The following is an 18,764-nucleotide window of genomic DNA, read 5'->3' as shown; positions in this document are numbered from 1 at the left end:
AACAATAGATAAATGGTGCGAAAATGTTTTATTCTTTTTTCCCCTGACGTGATATACAAATAACAAGCTTTATCCTAAACAGTCTGTTTTCCTTGTAGATTTATGGTAATTTTCCCCTCCTATTTGTTTGATTTTCGGTATTGTCCGCTTCATTAATTACAATACTCTCTATTCGAAATCAAACCTTTAACGGCAGCGCGATATCCATTGTACCAAAGTCACGCACGATGGGTAAACATGAAAAAAAGGTTCACCTTTTCTTAAAAATGATGCTAATCGAGGATTCCACTTCACAACTTTGGTTTCGATCGTAGTAAATAAGCATAATGAGGTGCAGTTGGGCATTGCGAGTTATTTTAGTGATTTTCAGTTTTCCACTATGTTTTTTCACAGGATGATGATCCTTTCGCAGATTGTGTTGAGTACGAAGTCTGCGTGGAGGAGTGTAAGTCTGGTTATCGTTTTCAAAATTAAATTTTATTGTTTACCAAGGCTCGAAAATTATATATGTTCCTCAGAGCCAGAAGGACGTAAGTTACATTATGATAATTTTACAGGAGAAAGGAGAAACTTTTTTCTGGCGCATGCAAAGGATGGATTGCGCGCTCTTTTAACTCTAGTAAAAAAATTTCTAAAGGATTTTTTTACTTCCTTTTTACAAAAAAGGAAGTCTTGTATTCGCGAAAAAAATTTCATTCAAAATTCGACCTTAATTTCCATTTTACTCACTCCCGAATTAATGTTGAGTTTTTTTTTCAACCCGATCACACGCGGATAAGAGCCTAAGAACGTATAAACACTCGAAATATCCATTTTGACATTGTTCGAGTTAATTACAACGACTTTTCTCCGGACGTCCATATGTACGTACAGTGGCTCCCAAAAGTGTTCGTACACTTAGAATTTTTTTAGAAAAACCATTATAACTCGAAACTGAATTCGAATATGAAGTTCAATATTTTTTCACATCATTCCTATGTCATTCTAAATACAACTCATTGATTTTTTTCAAAATTTTGACGGATCTTCTTTTTGAAATGGATTAGAAAACGAAGAGACAGAGAAATAACACGCCACAAAAGTCATCGTACACTCAAATATTTTTGAATGAATTCATGATTAAAATTATCATATGCCATTTTATTAATATTTTTGCATTGTGTTGACCCTTATAAGTCATTTGGCTTTAATTTTTTGTTTATTTATTCCTTAATGTTGTGCTTATTACTGTAAAATGGCTGGTATCCGTAAAAAACCGCAAACACCATTCAAAATTTGAATTTTTTTCCCCACAGTAATGGTCAATTGGTTTGAAATGTCTCTAAATTAGTTAATTTATTCTATAGTAAAGTGCTTGATAAAATGCTTTAAAGAAAGGAATCGGACCGAAAACAAGGTAAGAAAAGGTCAACCGGCAAAGTTGACAAAACGTGATCGGAGATTTAAAGTTTAAAAAATTATGAAAGATAAACATTTGAGTGCTGTAAAAGTTTCTACAAAGTTAAATGAAACATTTTACATTTAATTTTCACCTAAAATTGTTCGCCAAGTTCTCTGATTAGCTGGATTAAATGGGAACTCTTCCCGCAGAAATTTTCTTGGTCATGCGAAAAACAGAAAGCTTACGCTTTTCGTCGCAAATTCAATGATAAATAAGCTAAAAACGTTTTAGAATCACGTCATATACCTACAGATAAAAAAAAATTCAACATTTTTGGTTAAATTGTTGTATAACTGTAAGTAGAAGAAAAAATTATTAACTTAATCTTAAGAACTTATTCGGATCAGTTAATCAGGACGGTGGAGGTTTTCTAGTGTGAGGGTGCATATCAGCATCAGGACTTGGTAGTTTGTAATTTTTTAAATAAATAATGAATCATGATGCTCCTTTAAATATTTTAAGAATTAATTTTGAACTCTTAGCCAAAAATTTGGTTATTGGAAACAACTTTGTTTTTTATCAAGACAACGATAAGAAGCACACGGTTTTCAACGTTTGAGTCTAGTGCTTCGAAAATTGTCCTTAAGTTTTGAAAATACCCCCTCAATCTCCAGATTTTAACTTAATGTAACGTAATTAGAGAGATCTGGAGGCTAGATTACAAAAATAGGGCTTTAAAACGAAAATAGAGCTGGAAACAGTAAGATTCGAAATGTGGTTGAACACTTACTCAGAAATTACGCAAAAAAAAAAGAAAGAAAAAGAATGAAATCTATTCCCAGACGTTTAAAAGGTGTTATGAACACTGTATGATATTCTACTAATTAATAACTTAATCAAAAGTTAGATTATTCAATAATATATAGACATTTCATAAAGTGTACGAAGACTTTTGTGAGATAAAATTTCCGGCACTTTTTGGTTTTTGATTTTTAAAAAATTAAGTTTTAATATTTTTTAAAAACTTTTCATGTAGTTTTGTTGAAAATTGATAATAGATCTTATAATTAAATACCCATTCCGAAATATTAATTTTAACCTATGGATTGGGGCCTATTTCGCTGAAAGTCATAGGTGTACGAAGCCTTTTGGGAGCCACTGTATGTATGTGTGTGCGTATGTGCGTATGTACGTATGTATGTCGCATAACTCAAGAACGGTATGTCCTAGAAAGTTGAAATTGGGTGTGTAAACTCCTAGTGGTTAATCGACCTTAATTTCCATTTTGCTCACCCCCGAATTAATGTTGAGTTTTTTTTTTTTTTTTTTTCAACCCGACCACAGGTGGATATATGCCTAGGAACGTACAGACACCCGAAATATCCATTTTGACGATCCAAGAGTTAATTACAACGACTTTTCTCGTTTCGTTCGTATGTACGTATGTATGTGTGTGCGTATGTGCGTATGTACGTATGTATGTCGCATAACTCAAGAACGGTATGTCCTAGAAAGTTGAAATTGGGTATGTAGACTCCTAGTGGTTTCTAGTTGTGCACCTCCCCTTTTAGTTGCATTCGGGTGTTTCTAAAGGGGTCTTTTTCCCCTTTGTGGGTGGAAATCATTGTAAATTTCAATGTAAACTCAAGTGGTGTTATAATTTGGCGGATACTTGGCGATATATCGCCAGTCTTTTGGTCGCCAAGTTTTGTCGCCAACTTGGAGACAAATTTGGGGATTTTTTTTTTAAATCTCACATTAAAATTGTCAATAATGGGAAAATGGCATTAAAATTGGAGTAAAAGGAAGACATCAGCTCGTTTTTAATAAAGAGTTACGTTCACATAGTTCGATGCGGAATAAGCTTGTACACACAATGCACTAATAAACAAAAAAATCGCGATTTTTGGACTTACTAACTTTTAGCTGTGAGGTACAGATATTTTCAAATTTTCCCGGGGCATGGAGCTATGGTAGCCTGATCGGTAAGAAGTAGGACATGTAACTCGCGGAAAAATGTTTTAAATTAAAATCCGCTTTGCAGATACAGTTAATCGAAAGCTATTATTTGAGAACAGGATAAAAAAAAATATCCTCTTGGACGTTCGAAAATCGTTTTCAAATTCGTGGTCAAAAAAAAAAAAAAAAAAAAAAAAAAAAAAAAAAAAAAAAGATCCTGAATACACCTTTTTGAATAATACATCGCTGAATAATTTTGAATTGATTTCTGCCGTATTTGAGAACAATGTCAACAATTTCGGATTAAAAATTGATTTTTCCTTTCAAAATGCTTATAACGTTTTCTTCGTTAATTAATCGCCACCGTTTTTCTACCTTAATTAGAAAATGTTCTATGCATGTATTTTTTCTGCTCTTTTGAATGAAACCAAAATCGAAACGATACGATAATTATTTCGACTTATCCACTTTTAGGTCAAAAAATTTAATCTTCTTTATTTATTACTAATAATAAAGCAGAAAGTCTCTCTGTCCGGAGGATGTCTGGATGTCTGTAGGATGTCTGTGACGCGCATAGCGCCTAAACCGTTCGGCCGATTTTCATGAAATTTGGCACAAAGTTAGTATGTAGCATGGGGGTGTGCACCTCGAAGCAATTTTTCGAAAGTTCGGTTTTGTTCTTTTTATATTCTAATTTTAAGTAATTTTTTCCGAGCAAATGATCACAAGGTGGAATAGTAAATTACGAAATCACCATAACGTGGAACCGTAACATGGGCGAGTCATTTAACATAGCCAATTGGCGAGAAATTCATCCTCCATTATTTGTTAATATACAGGCGAACCAAATGACCTTTTAATTTTCTACTACGGGCAAAGCCGTGCGGGTGCCACTAGTTTCGAATAAAAAAAGAACTATTCATTGATTTTTTTCGATGTGGTCTATAAGCCTTCCTGGCAGAAACCTAGACAATTTGAAAATTTCAGCGAAGTGGGTCAGGTAGTTTCCGACTTTAGCTCGCACATACAAATTTGGAGTTTGTGTTTTATTTATATAAAGATATGTGCTCTAAGCATACATGTAGTGGAGAAAAAGACACTGACATCTTTTTAGTGATTTCACATTGTAAATAAATTTGTATGATATGTTTTTTTTTTTCCTGCTGCTTAATGTTTTTAATACTAAACAAAAAACTAAATAGTACAACCTTCTGATAATTTTTAAAGTGAATATACAGTGAAACCTCCCTTAACGGACACTCCCGAATAACGGACACCTCTAATTAACGGACATTTTTGCAAGTCCCAGTCCCTTAATATAGGCCATCCCATGTAATTCCCTCTGAATAACGGACACTCCGAATAACGGACAGCACAACAAATTTCCCTTGCGATCGTAGCACTTCCGTTTTTTTTTTCTTTTCACAGAATATCTTAGTAACTGCTTGTCTTACAAAGCTTTTCATCCTCCACAACTGATATTCCACCCCCCCCCCCAACTGTCATTTCCTTATCACTGTTTCTTGGAATTAAAAGGGTGGTAATGGGCAGAGGCAGCGATTGGGGCTTAAAATTTGGGGGCAGGAAAAAAAAAGAACTAAAAGGCATGGTACTTTTTGCGGACAGCAAAAAATGAAAAAGAAAAGAAAAAGTCATAATTTTGTTATGGCTAGTTTTGAGAGTATTGAAGCAGATAAGTGAAAACTGATGTCAGTCTAACAATTAACGTACGTTTTTCTTAAGATTTTAATGAATTTTGTACACAATAACTATTCAAAAGTTAAGATAAAAAAGAGGAAACTGGGCGCTTTTCCTAACGGGGCTCTCGGGAGATGCAATTGAGCAGACCGGCGCCGGTAGTAGTCGGCTTTATGGCGCCGTGGTTTCTTTGGGTTGTTTAATTTTTAGACATGAAAAAGATTTGCCCATATTCAAGGTCATATTGCCAACTGTCAATCATGCGATAGTGATACTTGAGAGAAAATAAATAAATTAACCATAAAAAGTGTGTGGGGGGAGGGGGGTCGCTCCGCCGGAATCGCCGCCGTTGGTAATGCAAAAATGAGATGTCAAACTGTTTTAACTGATTACTTTAATTGATTAAATGCATTTTAAGACAAGTGTGTGCTGTCAGTATACCTTTATAAAGAAAAAACAGAGTAATTACATTTGACGAAAAAATGTAGTAAACCTTTCGCAATTGTTTCGATTGTGTTCTACAAAGGGAACAACAGCCCATTTTGAAAAAGGTAAATTAAGTAGTTCCTCCTAATAGCGGACACCTCCCAATAACGGACAAAACTTCTAGTCCCTTGACTGTCCGCTATTCGGAGGTTTCACTGTAATAATAATATACGAACGGTTACTACCAATCACTGGTGACTAAGGAATTTTCCTAGTTTTGCTCCTTATATCGGTTTCTCCCCAACTGTTTTGCGGCAGTATTTCTTTGAGTTCAGTCGGGACCACCGTGACAAAAATGCGCGCTTTCTTCGGTCCTTCCGGGCCCGGAACAACTTAGAAAAACCTAGGTGGCGCTACAGTCTAAGCGATTGAGATTCAAATCAACAATCCAATGTTTTGCTTTACGTTTTCCAACGACCGTTATTGAAAATGTTTGACCTTTCACCTTTCTGTAAGCAATGAATTAACTGAAATAAAGGTAAGTGATCTGAAATGTTACTTCAAATGATTTAGTAACCTTTATTAAGGTTATGTTTTAATGTTTGCGTAAGACAGTTGTTTCACACTTCTTACAGGTTGAATTTGTTGTTAGTCTCTCTATTGCTTTTTTAAAGGAATCCTTCCGATCTTTTAAATTCAGATTTGCACTTGCATTAAAGATTAGTAAAAACGTTCAGATTATCATTGTTTTTAAGTTAAAAAATCTGTGCAACGATTTAAAAGGAAAGTTAAGAATTCGATTGCTGAATCTCAGACAGCATATTGCAAGTTATATAGTGTCTTCAATTTACAATCTAGTGCTATACCTACAACATCAAATATCTTTCAGTTTTACATGAATAACTTTAATGTTAATTACTTTCTAAAATGCCATCTTTCTAGAATGGATAAACAAGTGAATAAAAGTAATTTCATAAGTTTAAAATATTTAATTGGTATTTTGGAAGTAAAAATGTAATACCAATCCAAATATCAACTGAATATTCGGTGCATCTGCAATTGATTATCAATGTTTAATGAATATTTAGAAAAAAAATATTTTTTAAAACTTTAGCTGCACATTTGGTTTAAATTATAGGAGAATGAATTTAAAGTGCTAAATTTTTCTCTTATTTCCTTAGTAAAATATTCAGTTATTTAATTTATTTATTTTGGTTATATGCATGAGTATATAACGTTTTCTATGTTTTTCTCTTTTTAACCTACTATTTTTACTTTTTGAACTAATGGTGGTTATTTTACAATAATAATTGTTCTGATAAGTACTGTGTTATAGAGAAAGAGATATGAGAACCTTTCATGTATCTTTCAAAAGGAAGTCTTAACTCTAAATTTGACCTATCTATTGAATTTATAAATATGCTTTAGTATATATATTCTTGAAAAACCATTCAACTCAATCTTGCTTAGTTGGGATTTGTTTTCAGTACAAAATAATTGTACACAGAAATATTTTTATCTTAAGACCTATCAAAAAATGACATCATTTTCAACTTTTCTTTGTTTCTGTTTTTTAATTTTATATTACATATTTTAATGAAATTAAGAGTTGCCACTAAAAGGCTCGAAAACGTATCGATATTATCTTAAACGTTTGATGGAATGTATATTGATTTTTAAATTACAAGATAATAATGATAACAATAAAAAAATACCTTGTCTATTTATTGGTAAATACATTTTCATAGTATTGTCATGTATGATATGCAATTAATAATTTGTTTCTGTTGAAAAATCTTTTTTTTTTTTTTTTTGGATGATCAGGCTTTTAGCAACGTTTTCAAGAAAATTTATTTTGAAGATTTTCACCATTTTACTTTTTGTTGAGAAAATATTTTGCTTCAAAATTATTTGTTGTTATTTTTTTCTTTTTACTTTAATCTGTGGAAAACAATTCATGGGTAAACACATTTTAAGAAAATTTAATTTGCTCTTTCAATGAAAAAAAGCTTGCAATCGAGTATATTGTCAGCGAACGAAGCAAAACGTTCGATCGTTTAGCGTGACTCACTCAACTGTGTTCCGGGCCCGGGTAGAAAGAACGCGCGGCGACGAATGAAGCGCGCGCTTTGTCACGGTGGTCCCGGCTCAGTGCATTCTCTTTTTTTTTTTTAATATGCAGTGAAATCCCGTTACAACGCATACCAATACAACGAAATACCCGTTTCAACAAAATAAATTTTTCAGTCCTGTTCTAATTTCCATTGCGTGACTTTAATTCCAATGTAACAAAATTCCAGTTACCACGAACAAAATTTGTGGTCCCTTCAAGTGTGCTGTAACGAGATTTCACTGACAAAATGTATAATGTCTCTAAATTCAAAATCTGATAATTTCTTTTTTAACACGGTAATTTAAAATATTTCAGCTGGGATTCCAATGATGGACCACTGCTTGAGCGGAATCGGGGATCACGTGAGTACAAATAGTAATTCTTTTAAGTCAAAAACGAAAGAGGACTTGATCAAGAATACCTCTTTTTGTTTCTGAACTAACATCAATGTTTTTCCCACCGATGTTTTAAGGTCGATATTTTTTTAATTTCGATGATTTGCTTCCGATGTTTTTTTCCGATGCTGATATTTTATATTTAAGTTTTTTAAAAAAATCTTAAAATCTGCGCTTATTATACTGTTATAGGGCCAATCCACGAAAAACAGTTATTTTGTCCTGCACGTGACGCTTCATATATTTCATTAAAAATAATAATTTAAGATGATAATAAACAAAATTTTGTTGTGTGTGTGCTTAAAAATCACAAGCGTATGTGTGACTAATTAAGCAAAAAATTTCATCATTACCTTTAAATATTATTTCTTTTTTCTTCGTCTTTATCTTTACTAATAATAAAGCTGAAAGTCTCTCTGTCCGGAGAATGTCTGGATGTCTGGATCTCTGTGACGCGCATAGCGCCTAGACCGTTCGGCCGATTTTCATGAAATTTGGCACAAAGTTAGTTTGTAGAATGGGGTGTGCACCTCGAAGCGATTTTTCGAAAATTCGTTGTGGTTCTTTTTCTGTTCCAATTTTAAGAACAAAAGTATCATAAGATGGAAGAGTAAATTACGAAATTATCATAACGTGGAACCGTAACATGGGCACAAGCCAATTGGCGAGATACGAAATTATAATTACGTGAAAACGTAACATGGGTACAAGCCAATTGGCAAGAAAATTCACCATACATTATTTATAAATATACAGGCGAACCAAAAGACCTTTTAATTTTTCTATTACGGGCAAAGTCGCGCGGGTACCACTAGTTTGAAATATAGGAACAGTTACCTGCGATGCGAGACAGAATGACCGTTTTCAGTGGAATGGCAATATACGATTTTTTTTTTTTTTTTTTTTCAACGGCTTAAATTAATATTTCTCAACAAACAAGATATGTTTCCTTTTCGTTGTAACCTTAGCTTTCAAAACCAACGATTTGTTTCGTCATTGCTGTAATAACCGAGCAAAACATTAATTAGTTCGTAGAGCAATTACAAGAGATTGACTTTGGTTGTCCTGCATGTGACGCATGCAAATAAATTAAATTTTTAGAAACAAAGATTTTTAATAATGATGATACTGGGTCATTAGTACCTTTCTTTCAATTGTAAATATTAAAAACTGTTCTTACTCCGGTTTAATTAAAAAGTTAAGATATATAACAAAATGTTAGTGAAATTATTGAGTCGGATTGTCCCACACTTGTCTGTAGAACGGCCCTATAATACATTCAGTTCTCAAGCTCAAGGAAGATACTCTTCGATAACGATATAATAGTGATAATTGATGTTGATGATAATTGTCGATGTTTTATTATTGACTAGTGGTACCCGCACGGCTTCGCCCGTAATAGCAAACTAAAAGGTCTTTTGGTTCGCCTGTATATTTACAAATGATGTGTAGTGAATTTTCTCGCCAATTGGCTTGTGCACACGTAACGGTTCCACGTTATGATAATTTCGTATCTCGCCAATTGGCTTGTGCCTATGTTACGGTTCCACGTTATGATAATTTCGTATCTCGCCAATTGGCTTGTGCCTATGTTACGGTTCCACGTTATGATAATTTCGTAATTTATTCGTCCATCTTATGATATTTTTTTTTCTTAAAATTGGAATAGAAAAAGAACAAAATTGAATTTTCGAAAAATCGCTTCGAGGTGCACACCCCCATGCTACATACTAACTTTGTGCCACATTTCATGAAAATCGGCCGAACGGTCTAGGCGCTATGCGCGTCACAGACATCCTACAGACATTCTACAGATATCCTACAGACATCCAGACATCCTCCGGACAGAGAGACTTTCAGCTTTATTATTAGTAAAGATGTCCCACCTCTAGTCTCTGCTATTTTCTTTATTCTTTTTTAAACTTTTTTTGTGTGTGTGTGTGTGTGTGTGTGTGTGTGTTTGTTTTGTTTTTCACTTCTACTTCTACTTCCACTTCTTTTTTTATTTTAGTTTTTATTTTTGTTTATTTTTTTAATGTCTTGACTGAAAGTGATGTCTTTTTCTGGTTAATTTCGATTATATACATAGAACTAGATAAAAAATTTAAAGTGCTAACGTTGCGTCTTTGTATTATGAAGTAAGTTATTTGTATCAAAATAGAATATCCTGAAACCTGCAATCGGAATAAAACAAGATGATAATACAGTGGAAGTTTTTTAAAGAGAGAGAACGATTTTTTTTCGTAATAAACTAAATTGACCGAGCAAGCGATATATTTTCTTCCCCACAGTACGGTGCATTCTATTGCATATTGCTCTGCAATAGTCTTACAGGTTGTCACACACCTTGTGGACAAAAGAGCACGAAATCCATAATCCTTCTCAGCAATGTTGGCCTTCGTCCTTGGACGAGTCCAGCAATACTGAGGGGGGAGAAGTTGAGAACATGAGAAAAGAAGTTTTCATCTTTCGTTTATGGTTCTCCCCGAGAAGAAATCAACTCCCTCAAAGTCAGTCGCTATCGTACCAGAAACAGACATACATGGGCATTATTCACTATCTTGGTTATATTTCAGGATCGAGAAATGATCTTGGACATTTATGCTATGTACTACCCTGAAGGAGCAACGGACAGCATTCACGATATGATCGTAGGTGGATGTGAACAAAAAGAAAAGGCTCGAGAGGTAAGTATTTTTATCCTTAAATATCTGAACATCCGTCTGATGCAGTTGTTCAATGTATTGTTCTTATGACCAACTAAATACCGGGTTAGCATAAAAGAATATCCCGGTTTTAAAAATTTATATTTCATAACCTATTACACTTACCACTATGAATGGTACATAAAAATAAAGATAAACTATCCAAGTTTTTTTGTTTTTTTTTTTGTTTTTTTTTTTTTTTTGAACGTACATAACTACCTTAACGCGCACGTTCCGCACTAGCGCAGCCAGAAATTCCTTCTGCATTTTTCTGGTTTTTGGTCACAACAGTTCTTACGCGTGTATTAACTACTGTATTAGGATAGGCAGCAATGTTAAAACCAAGACCCCTGGGGGTATTTTTACCCCCCCCCCCCCCCCTTCCATCCCCTCTTCGCTGACGTCCCGCAGCGCTGGATTAGCCATGCAGGTGATGATGATTTGCCCATTATGCTTTGGCCAGCCAGGTCCCCAAACCTAACCCCATGTAACTTTTTTTCATGGGGTTTTCGTCAAAAAGTTTCATGCGCCACCATTGCCTACAACTTTGCAAGAACTGAAAGATCACACTGTACACTCCAAAATTTATGTTAGATATGTGACGCGTAACGAAAAGTGCACCCATCGAACATTTGTGAATGAAAAAAAGTTGGACAGTTTATCTTTATTACTTCCTTTTACAAAAAAGGAAGTATTGTAATAGCGAAAAAAATTTCACTTAAAAATCGACCTTAATTTCCATTTTGCTCACCCCCGAATTAATGTTGAGTTTTTTTTTTTTTTTTTTTTTTCAACCCGACCACAGGTGGATCTATGCCTAGGAACGTATAGACACCCGAAATATCCATTTTGATGATCCAAGAGTTAATTACAACGAGTTTTCTCGTGACGTCTGTATGTACGTATGTATGTGCGCATGTGTTTATGTATTTCGCATAATTCAAGAACGGAATGTCCTAGAAAGTTGAAATTTGGTACGTAGACTCCTAGTGGGGTCTAGTTGTGCACCTTCTTTTTTGGTTGCAGTCGGATGCTCCAAAAGGGGTCTTTTGCCCCTTTTTGGGGGGAAATCTTTGTTAATTTCGATGTAAACTCAAGTGGTGTTATGATTTGGCGGACACTTGGCGCTATATCGCCAGTCTTTTGGTCACCAAGTTTTGTCGCCAACTTGGCGACAAATTTGGCCTTTTTTTAATCTGGTTTTTATTTGGCCACTGTTGGTGATATTTAGAGTGTAAACTATTAAATCACATTAAAAATGCCAATAAGAGGGAAATGACATTAAATTGGAGTAAAAGGAAGTCATGTGATGCACACATCAACTCGTTTTTATGTTTGATTTATAATACTAAATGACTCCTTTTCCTTGTTATTTCTAATGCAGATAATGCACCTACATTATAATAATAGTGGACTGCCATTGGTATAAAGTCATGTTTCCTACTGTTTTTAACGGGGATAAAGCACTGTCCCGATGATACCCTAATCAATGGGATAAAATTGGGATAAATTTTAAAAAAATCAAATACCATAGCAACTAGCGTTATTCTTTTGCCATATCTTTTTAGAAGAATACTCAACTGACATATTAATGTTTTTTAAATTTTTTTTTTACTATGAAAACAAAAGATAGGAGCAGATTTAAGCTTTTAAAAGCGTCCCAAAGTTTCATCAGTTTATGGCAAGGAAGATCTCGCGCACGGACAGAAAAACAGACTACACTGTTAAAACTACAGGTTGCATTCGGCACCTTTCAGGGGTGAAACGCTTGTTCACCAGCGGCACCCAATACGGAGCCGAAATTTCACCTCTAACTAGGGTGAAAAACAGGCACCTTTCAAAAAGTAGGCAGCCGGGGTGAAAAGAATGAACCTTCGGAGAGAGAAATGGCACCCTTACTGTAGATCCTCCCCCCCCTCCCCCGTATTGTGTGCGTTTTTGAATACAGTTGTGTATTTTTCTTTTTTTAATAGTTTTGTTTTGATTCATGATAGTCTACGTTTTGCACACTTTTCACATTGCATGAATTCAGTACTGGAAATGATTAAAACTTGTAATTACAGCATTTGACCATATTTCAGAGTTTTCAACATAGTTAAGAAGTGCTCATTGCTTTAATTCATCTGATCGTTCTCTACATCAGTGTTTCTCAACCTCTTTTGACCTACGGGTCCGGGTCGGTAAAAACAAATGAAAAACATTGCGAACCTGTGAAATTTTTATCCTTTTCTTAAAAATAAATAAAATAAATAATAATAATTATAATAACTCTCGGGGCGGTAAAAAACTTGTGAAAAAATTCTGCGTACTGATGAGTTTTTTTTTTTTTTTTTTTTTTTTTTTTTTTGTTTTACAAAGTAATATTAAAGATGAATAAAACAATAAATATCTACAGACTTTATTTGGTATTAAAGAGTTGTCACAAATATATTTAAAGTTAAAGACGAGTAATAATTTGAATAATCATAGTTAAGTTAATGATCATTTGTGAGAAATAACCGCACCGAAAGTAAAGTGTAGATGTACTTATGAATTATTTACATGAACAGCCAAAAATATTCTGGGATATTAAAGTTACGATAAAACAAAATCGTTTCTCAAACGTTCAACATTTCAACCAAAATAACAATAAAATAAAATGCGCATAAAATTTTTCGACAGTTAAAAATTTAAAGAAACTCCTAACACTATCGAATAACCGCTAACAGGAAATGATTCAAACACTTGAACGAAAAAGCAAAAGAAAAAGATAGACGGAGAGAGATTTCTTTTTTGCGCTCGCTACACGAAACACAAGAATCATTTTTATTTCGGTTCTCACTTGTTGGTTATTGAAAATATCATTGAGGTTACTATTTCGGTGATTAAATGTTGCTTATCGAGTACTCAAGAAAATAATGATAGATACATTTAGTAGCGTTTTGTGTGAATGATGGAATTTTCACGATAGTAACGGTAACCTGAAAATAAACAACTAACGGTACTACGGTATCGTAACGGACTAACGGTAACTGAAAAGCATTAAACGTACTTTTAACTATGTTTGAAAGCCCTAAAAGCTACAAAGTGATCAAAAGCTGTACTTACTTGTTATTTTAAAGAATTATCCTACAAAAGTTGAGATTTAATCCAATAGTGTACTTCATTCAATGTGAAAGACGTAGAAGCCACGCGTAGTGCAACCTATCATTCGTCCGCCATATTGAAGTGGTTGAATGGTGAATGTATGCCGGAAGCGCATGCGCCAGCAAGTCATTTAGCGATTGCTCGCTGTTTTGGCACCCCTGTCTACGACTGTCTGCTACTTTCGCACCTCTGCTTTACTTCCTGGCCAGTACGGCACCCTTGGTCACCATGCTTTCACCTTAGGGGGAATATATTCACTCGTCTGGAACCTCTGGTTATAACAGTGTAGGGAAATTAAATCCCCTATATTTACGAGTCGACGCGACGCATCAACTTAAGATTAGCCATTTTGGATCGGAGCGTATGTTTGAGTGGTTGTTTTTTCTGACGAGTTATCTCGTTTGGTGATTATTCACTGTGAGCAATTATTAGCGGCACGTGAACTGTATACAGAATAAAATATTTTTGGCAAATTTGACGAAATCCGTAACTTTGCTGTGGTAACCCTAGAATGCAACAATGAAAAATCCGATCCAAAATGGCTAAACTTAAGCTGATGCGTCGGGCTATCTATATAGCGGCTCCAAGGGAAATAATATATCAGATGTCGTTCCCATTCAAGTGCAATGAATGAAGGATGCTTTCAAGTCATACTTATTTATGCCTTTACTTGAAAAGAAAGATATATGAGGCAGTGTGAAGCAAAGGGGTGTAAATGGACTTTTAAAGTATTGAAATAACGTATTTGAAGTTCAGATCTTAGGTAGGCTTTCATTGAATTTTTCTTTTCCAAAATTCTGCTGTATAGCAGTTGCAACCAGGGCTACAAGTTCTGTCTTTTGCCCTGAAACAGAAGAGAAGTTCTCTTACCATTCGTACAGATTGACTCGAAATGCTTAATTTTTGCACTCACATGCCTTTGCTTCTCACTGCCTCGTATATGATTGAATATTTTTCAATCATTCCTAAAAATATCAATTTTTAAACTGAACAAAATTGTAAAGAGAAAGCAAGTTGTGAAAATCGTGAAATTTTTTGGCATATTTTTGGAGAGTATCTGTACTTTCATGATGGCTTTCAATGACATTTTTGAGTAGGAGCTTTTTAAAAACGATTGCCTTCACAAAATATTAAAATATGTAATGAATTCCTGAACAGAATCATTTAAATCTAAAAACGTTCTCAAACCACGTTCTTTAGCAAAATTCAAATTTTCTATTGAACCTTTCAGATCCTTATTTGCCTGCGCATGATTTGAGACCTCCGGAAAAGCTTTAACTCTCGAAGTGTTGACTTGAACTATTGAATGTCTACACTCATAATATTTATTTTTTCAGTAATAATTGTTCTCCTAACGTATGTTTCCATTTAAACAGGCTGTATCTGAGTATTATGATAAGAAAACAGAGGAAGAAACAAAAGTAAGTTTTCAATTAAGCAGTAGAAAAGAACTGTATGCAATCTACGACAGGGCTAGTTATGGCATCTTGAGACTTAAGTTTCGTCCTTGGTGAAACTTGCCAAGACAGCAGCCTCTGGATTTCATAACCAGACAGCCGGTGTATTGCAACAGAACCTCTTTTATCCGGATCGAATTTGTAGAGTTACGAGAAAATTACTCGTTGAGACAATAATTTTGAATTTTGATTGCGAGAACGGAACTATAAATACGCCAAATATTCGGTTTTACGTACAACTTATTATTTATTTAACGTACAACTCTTGCATAGAACGTGCACTAATTTAGGCATGCGTTTTGTTTATTATGCGGATTTTCGTTTATCCGGATTGCCTTTGGTCTCAGTTAGATGCGGATACAGACTACCATTTTAGGGAGGGTCATGCTGAAGAATGACCCCAAAACTGAACGAACTTTCGATTTTGGCACTAAAAATTTCTAAAATTGCTTGGAGGTTAATAAAAAGTACCAAATCGACCAGGAATGAGGCACTTAGTTAAGCATAAACGTTACTAATTTCATAAGAATTAAAAAGAAACAATATTTCAAATTTTTACTTTCGAAAAAACTAATAAATTGAAAAGTTTACTGAAATCGTTTACATCTATATTCATCAATAGGGTCATTTCCAAAATTTTAAAAGTATTTTTTTCTGAAAGAGCATGCTTAAAAACATAGAATCTGACCATTTTTTAAATAATTTCTTTAAGTTTGATATTTAAAAAAAAATTACTTAAATCGGTATTCTTTTATCGTTTGACGCTTCTGTGGATGACATCACAAATGATGAAATGCCATTCAGTGTTGCCATTCGCGGTCCAAAATATTTAATTCGCATCTTTACTCACGTGTATTGGCAACGATATGGTTGATAGCAAGCGTAGAGCGCAATTGTAATTCGCTTCTTGATTATCATAACGTGGAAATGCGGTAGAAAGATGCGCCATAGTGCATCATTTGTGACGTCATAAAGACCACGCCTTGTTTGAAGAATCGGACATTTTAAAAAATTAATTAAAAAATAACTGTCGGGAAAACAAAAGTATTTTCTGAGACCATGTTTTTTTTTTTTTTTTTTTTTTGCTTATTCTATCAATTTGAGAGACAAAAAGTACAAATTTGACTGAAGGAAACAACCCCATTGCTTGAACACAATGTGGACGGATAATATTGTCAACGGTTTGGGGGGTGTAATGACCCCCATGACCCTTTCCTTGTATCCGCCACTGGTCTCAGTTAGTCCGGATAAACGAGGTTGTACTGTAATATTGTTTTCCCTCACAGATCAGTTACAAAATGCTTTCTTGTCCACCCTGTTTCATGAGTTTTCATTCTAGGGACACTATAAGAGGACAGACCGACCTGTTAGTTATTTTGATCAAAGTATTTAAAGACATATTGTTAGACGCTTGTTGTTTTGTCGTAAAAAAATAAATGAATTAACGAAAATAAGTTGAGTAAAGTGCCATTTGAGCAGGATAATAATTGGACTTTCTTTTGCAATGACATTAAATATTTCCTGTAAAGATCAACTACAGTTTCCTTCCTTAGTTTTTTTAAATATGAATTTGGTCTCATTCACACGAGGAGGCAACTCAGTTGAATCAACTTTCGAACGGGCGATTATCAGAATGTGTAACCCGATAACCGCCCACATCAGTTCATCATTTTGCAAGGAAAGTGAAGAAATCGACCGGCATCCCTCACGCGAAAGTCAACTCATCTGGCACACCAGGCACATGTACCGCTACCATTTTCATCCCGATGAGTTCAATCAACTTTTTAGTTGATTCTTTTTAGATCATTCAACTTTATTTTTTTGTTGATTCAACTCATCAGGACATTATCAAGCATTCGCTCTACACGCGAATAAACTAGTTGAGTCAACTATGTTTAGTTTTAACAGCCTTGTCGAGCAGCTGCAAGAATAGATTCGGCTTATTAGAAGAAGTTGGTTCAACTAAGTTGCCTCGTGTAAAGTCAACGAAAAACGCCAATCACCTAATTTGACAGGCAGCATTTTGAAAAGTTAATTCGACTAATTGCTTCGTGGGCGAGAGGCCTATATCTTGTCCCATTAACAGTTAAGGGCCAAAAATTACCATAGAGTTTCTTTACATTTACCCCGTGTTTCCTTTTATCTCAACTGACCCTATTTTTTTATAATATTCATACAGGCATCTTCTGTTCTTACTGACTACAATATTCAGACATCAACGTCTATCAAGCACGCCTGAAGAATTATGCAGGCTTTCCTCTGTTCGGTTATGTTGAGCTAGTCTTGCACTTCTATTCCTATTCAGAGTCACAACTGACTACAACTGTATTTATGTCGAGGACTGCATACTAAGTGCCTTGCCTCCATTATTTTATATACCGATAGATGGCAGCACCATCACCGGATCGAACAGTTAATGAGAATTTAGAACTAGACCAAGAGCTAATAGCTACCTGGTGCTAGCACCCCCAGAGGTATCGTTTCACTTGGATGACATTGAGACCACGAGCATATTTAACGTCGCCCAGTCCCCCTTAATGACGACGGTGAGTCTTCGGCCATCGAGGTTCGAACTCAGGACCCTCCGGCTCCGAATCCGACACTCTACCGATCGGGCTACCACGGCCCTTATAAAATGATTCTATGATAAAAAAAAGTCGAAAAGATATAGTATGTGTTGCCAATTTTCCGAAAAAACTGTACACTGTTAAAACTACAGGTTGCGTTTGGCACCTTTCAGGGGTGAAAAGCTTGTTCACCAGCGACACCCAATATGGAGCCGAAATGGCACCTCTTTTTTGGGTGAAAAACAGGCACCTTCTAAAAGATAGGCAGCTGGGGTGACCAGAAAGAACCTTCTGAGAGAAAAATGGCACCCTTACTAATTTCTACTGTAGATCCTACTCCCCCCTCTTCTGTATTGTGTGTGTTTTTGAGTACAGTTGTGTAGTTGTTCTTTTTTTTTACATATATCTAGTTTTGATTCATGCTATTCTACGTTTTAGACATTTTTCGCATTGAATTAAGCACTGGAAAAGATTAAAACTTGTAATTACAGCATTTGATCATATTTCAGAGTTTTCAACATAGTTAAGAAGCGTTGCTTTAATTCATCTGATTGTGCTCTAACTCAGTGTTTCTCATCCTCTCTTGACCCACGACAGATAAAAGCAAATGAAAAGAATTACGGACCAGTGAAATTTTTATCCTTTTCTTTAAATTAATAAAATAAATAATAATAATGAAAATAACAACTCTGGGGCCGTTAAAAACGTGTCAATATTCTGCGTATTGATGATTTTTTTTTCAGTAATATTAAAAATAAATAAAACAATAAATATCCACCCCCTTTACTTGGTATCAAAGAGCTGTTACAAATATATTTAAATTAAAAGATTAGAAGTTTTTCGCCACTTTTAAAAACCAAAAGAGATTTTTAACGCTATATTATCGGCTTCACAAAATAACACCAATTAGATAACCGCTAACAGGAAATGATTCAAA

At 34.6% G+C, this 18,764-nt stretch overlaps 1 protein-coding gene across 2 annotated transcripts in view; it reads left to right on the top strand.

Annotated features, from left to right (window-relative positions):
• Nucleotides 1-310: 310 nt before the first annotated feature.
• LOC129220516 (uncharacterized) overlaps nucleotides 311-18,764 on the top strand; it is a 55,314-nt gene continuing 36,860 nt past the window's right edge. For both annotated transcript variants that reach the window (XM_054854944.1, XM_054854943.1), the window contains exons 1-4: nucleotides 311-445; nucleotides 7,893-7,939; nucleotides 10,549-10,659; nucleotides 15,180-15,224. In XM_054854944.1, coding sequence (XP_054710919.1) covers nucleotides 7,904-7,939; nucleotides 10,549-10,659; nucleotides 15,180-15,224 — 192 coding nt within the window. In that variant the 5' untranslated portion in view covers nucleotides 311-445; nucleotides 7,893-7,903. The remainder of the gene's footprint in view (nucleotides 446-7,892; nucleotides 7,940-10,548; nucleotides 10,660-15,179; nucleotides 15,225-18,764) is intronic.

This window comes from Uloborus diversus, chromosome 4 (genome assembly GCF_026930045.1).
Source record: "Uloborus diversus isolate 005 chromosome 4, Udiv.v.3.1, whole genome shotgun sequence".
NCBI classification, from domain to species: Eukaryota; Metazoa; Arthropoda; class Arachnida; order Araneae; family Uloboridae; genus Uloborus; species Uloborus diversus.
Note: the sequence above shows the minus strand (reverse complement) of the source record. Positions and strands in the feature narration are given on the sequence as shown.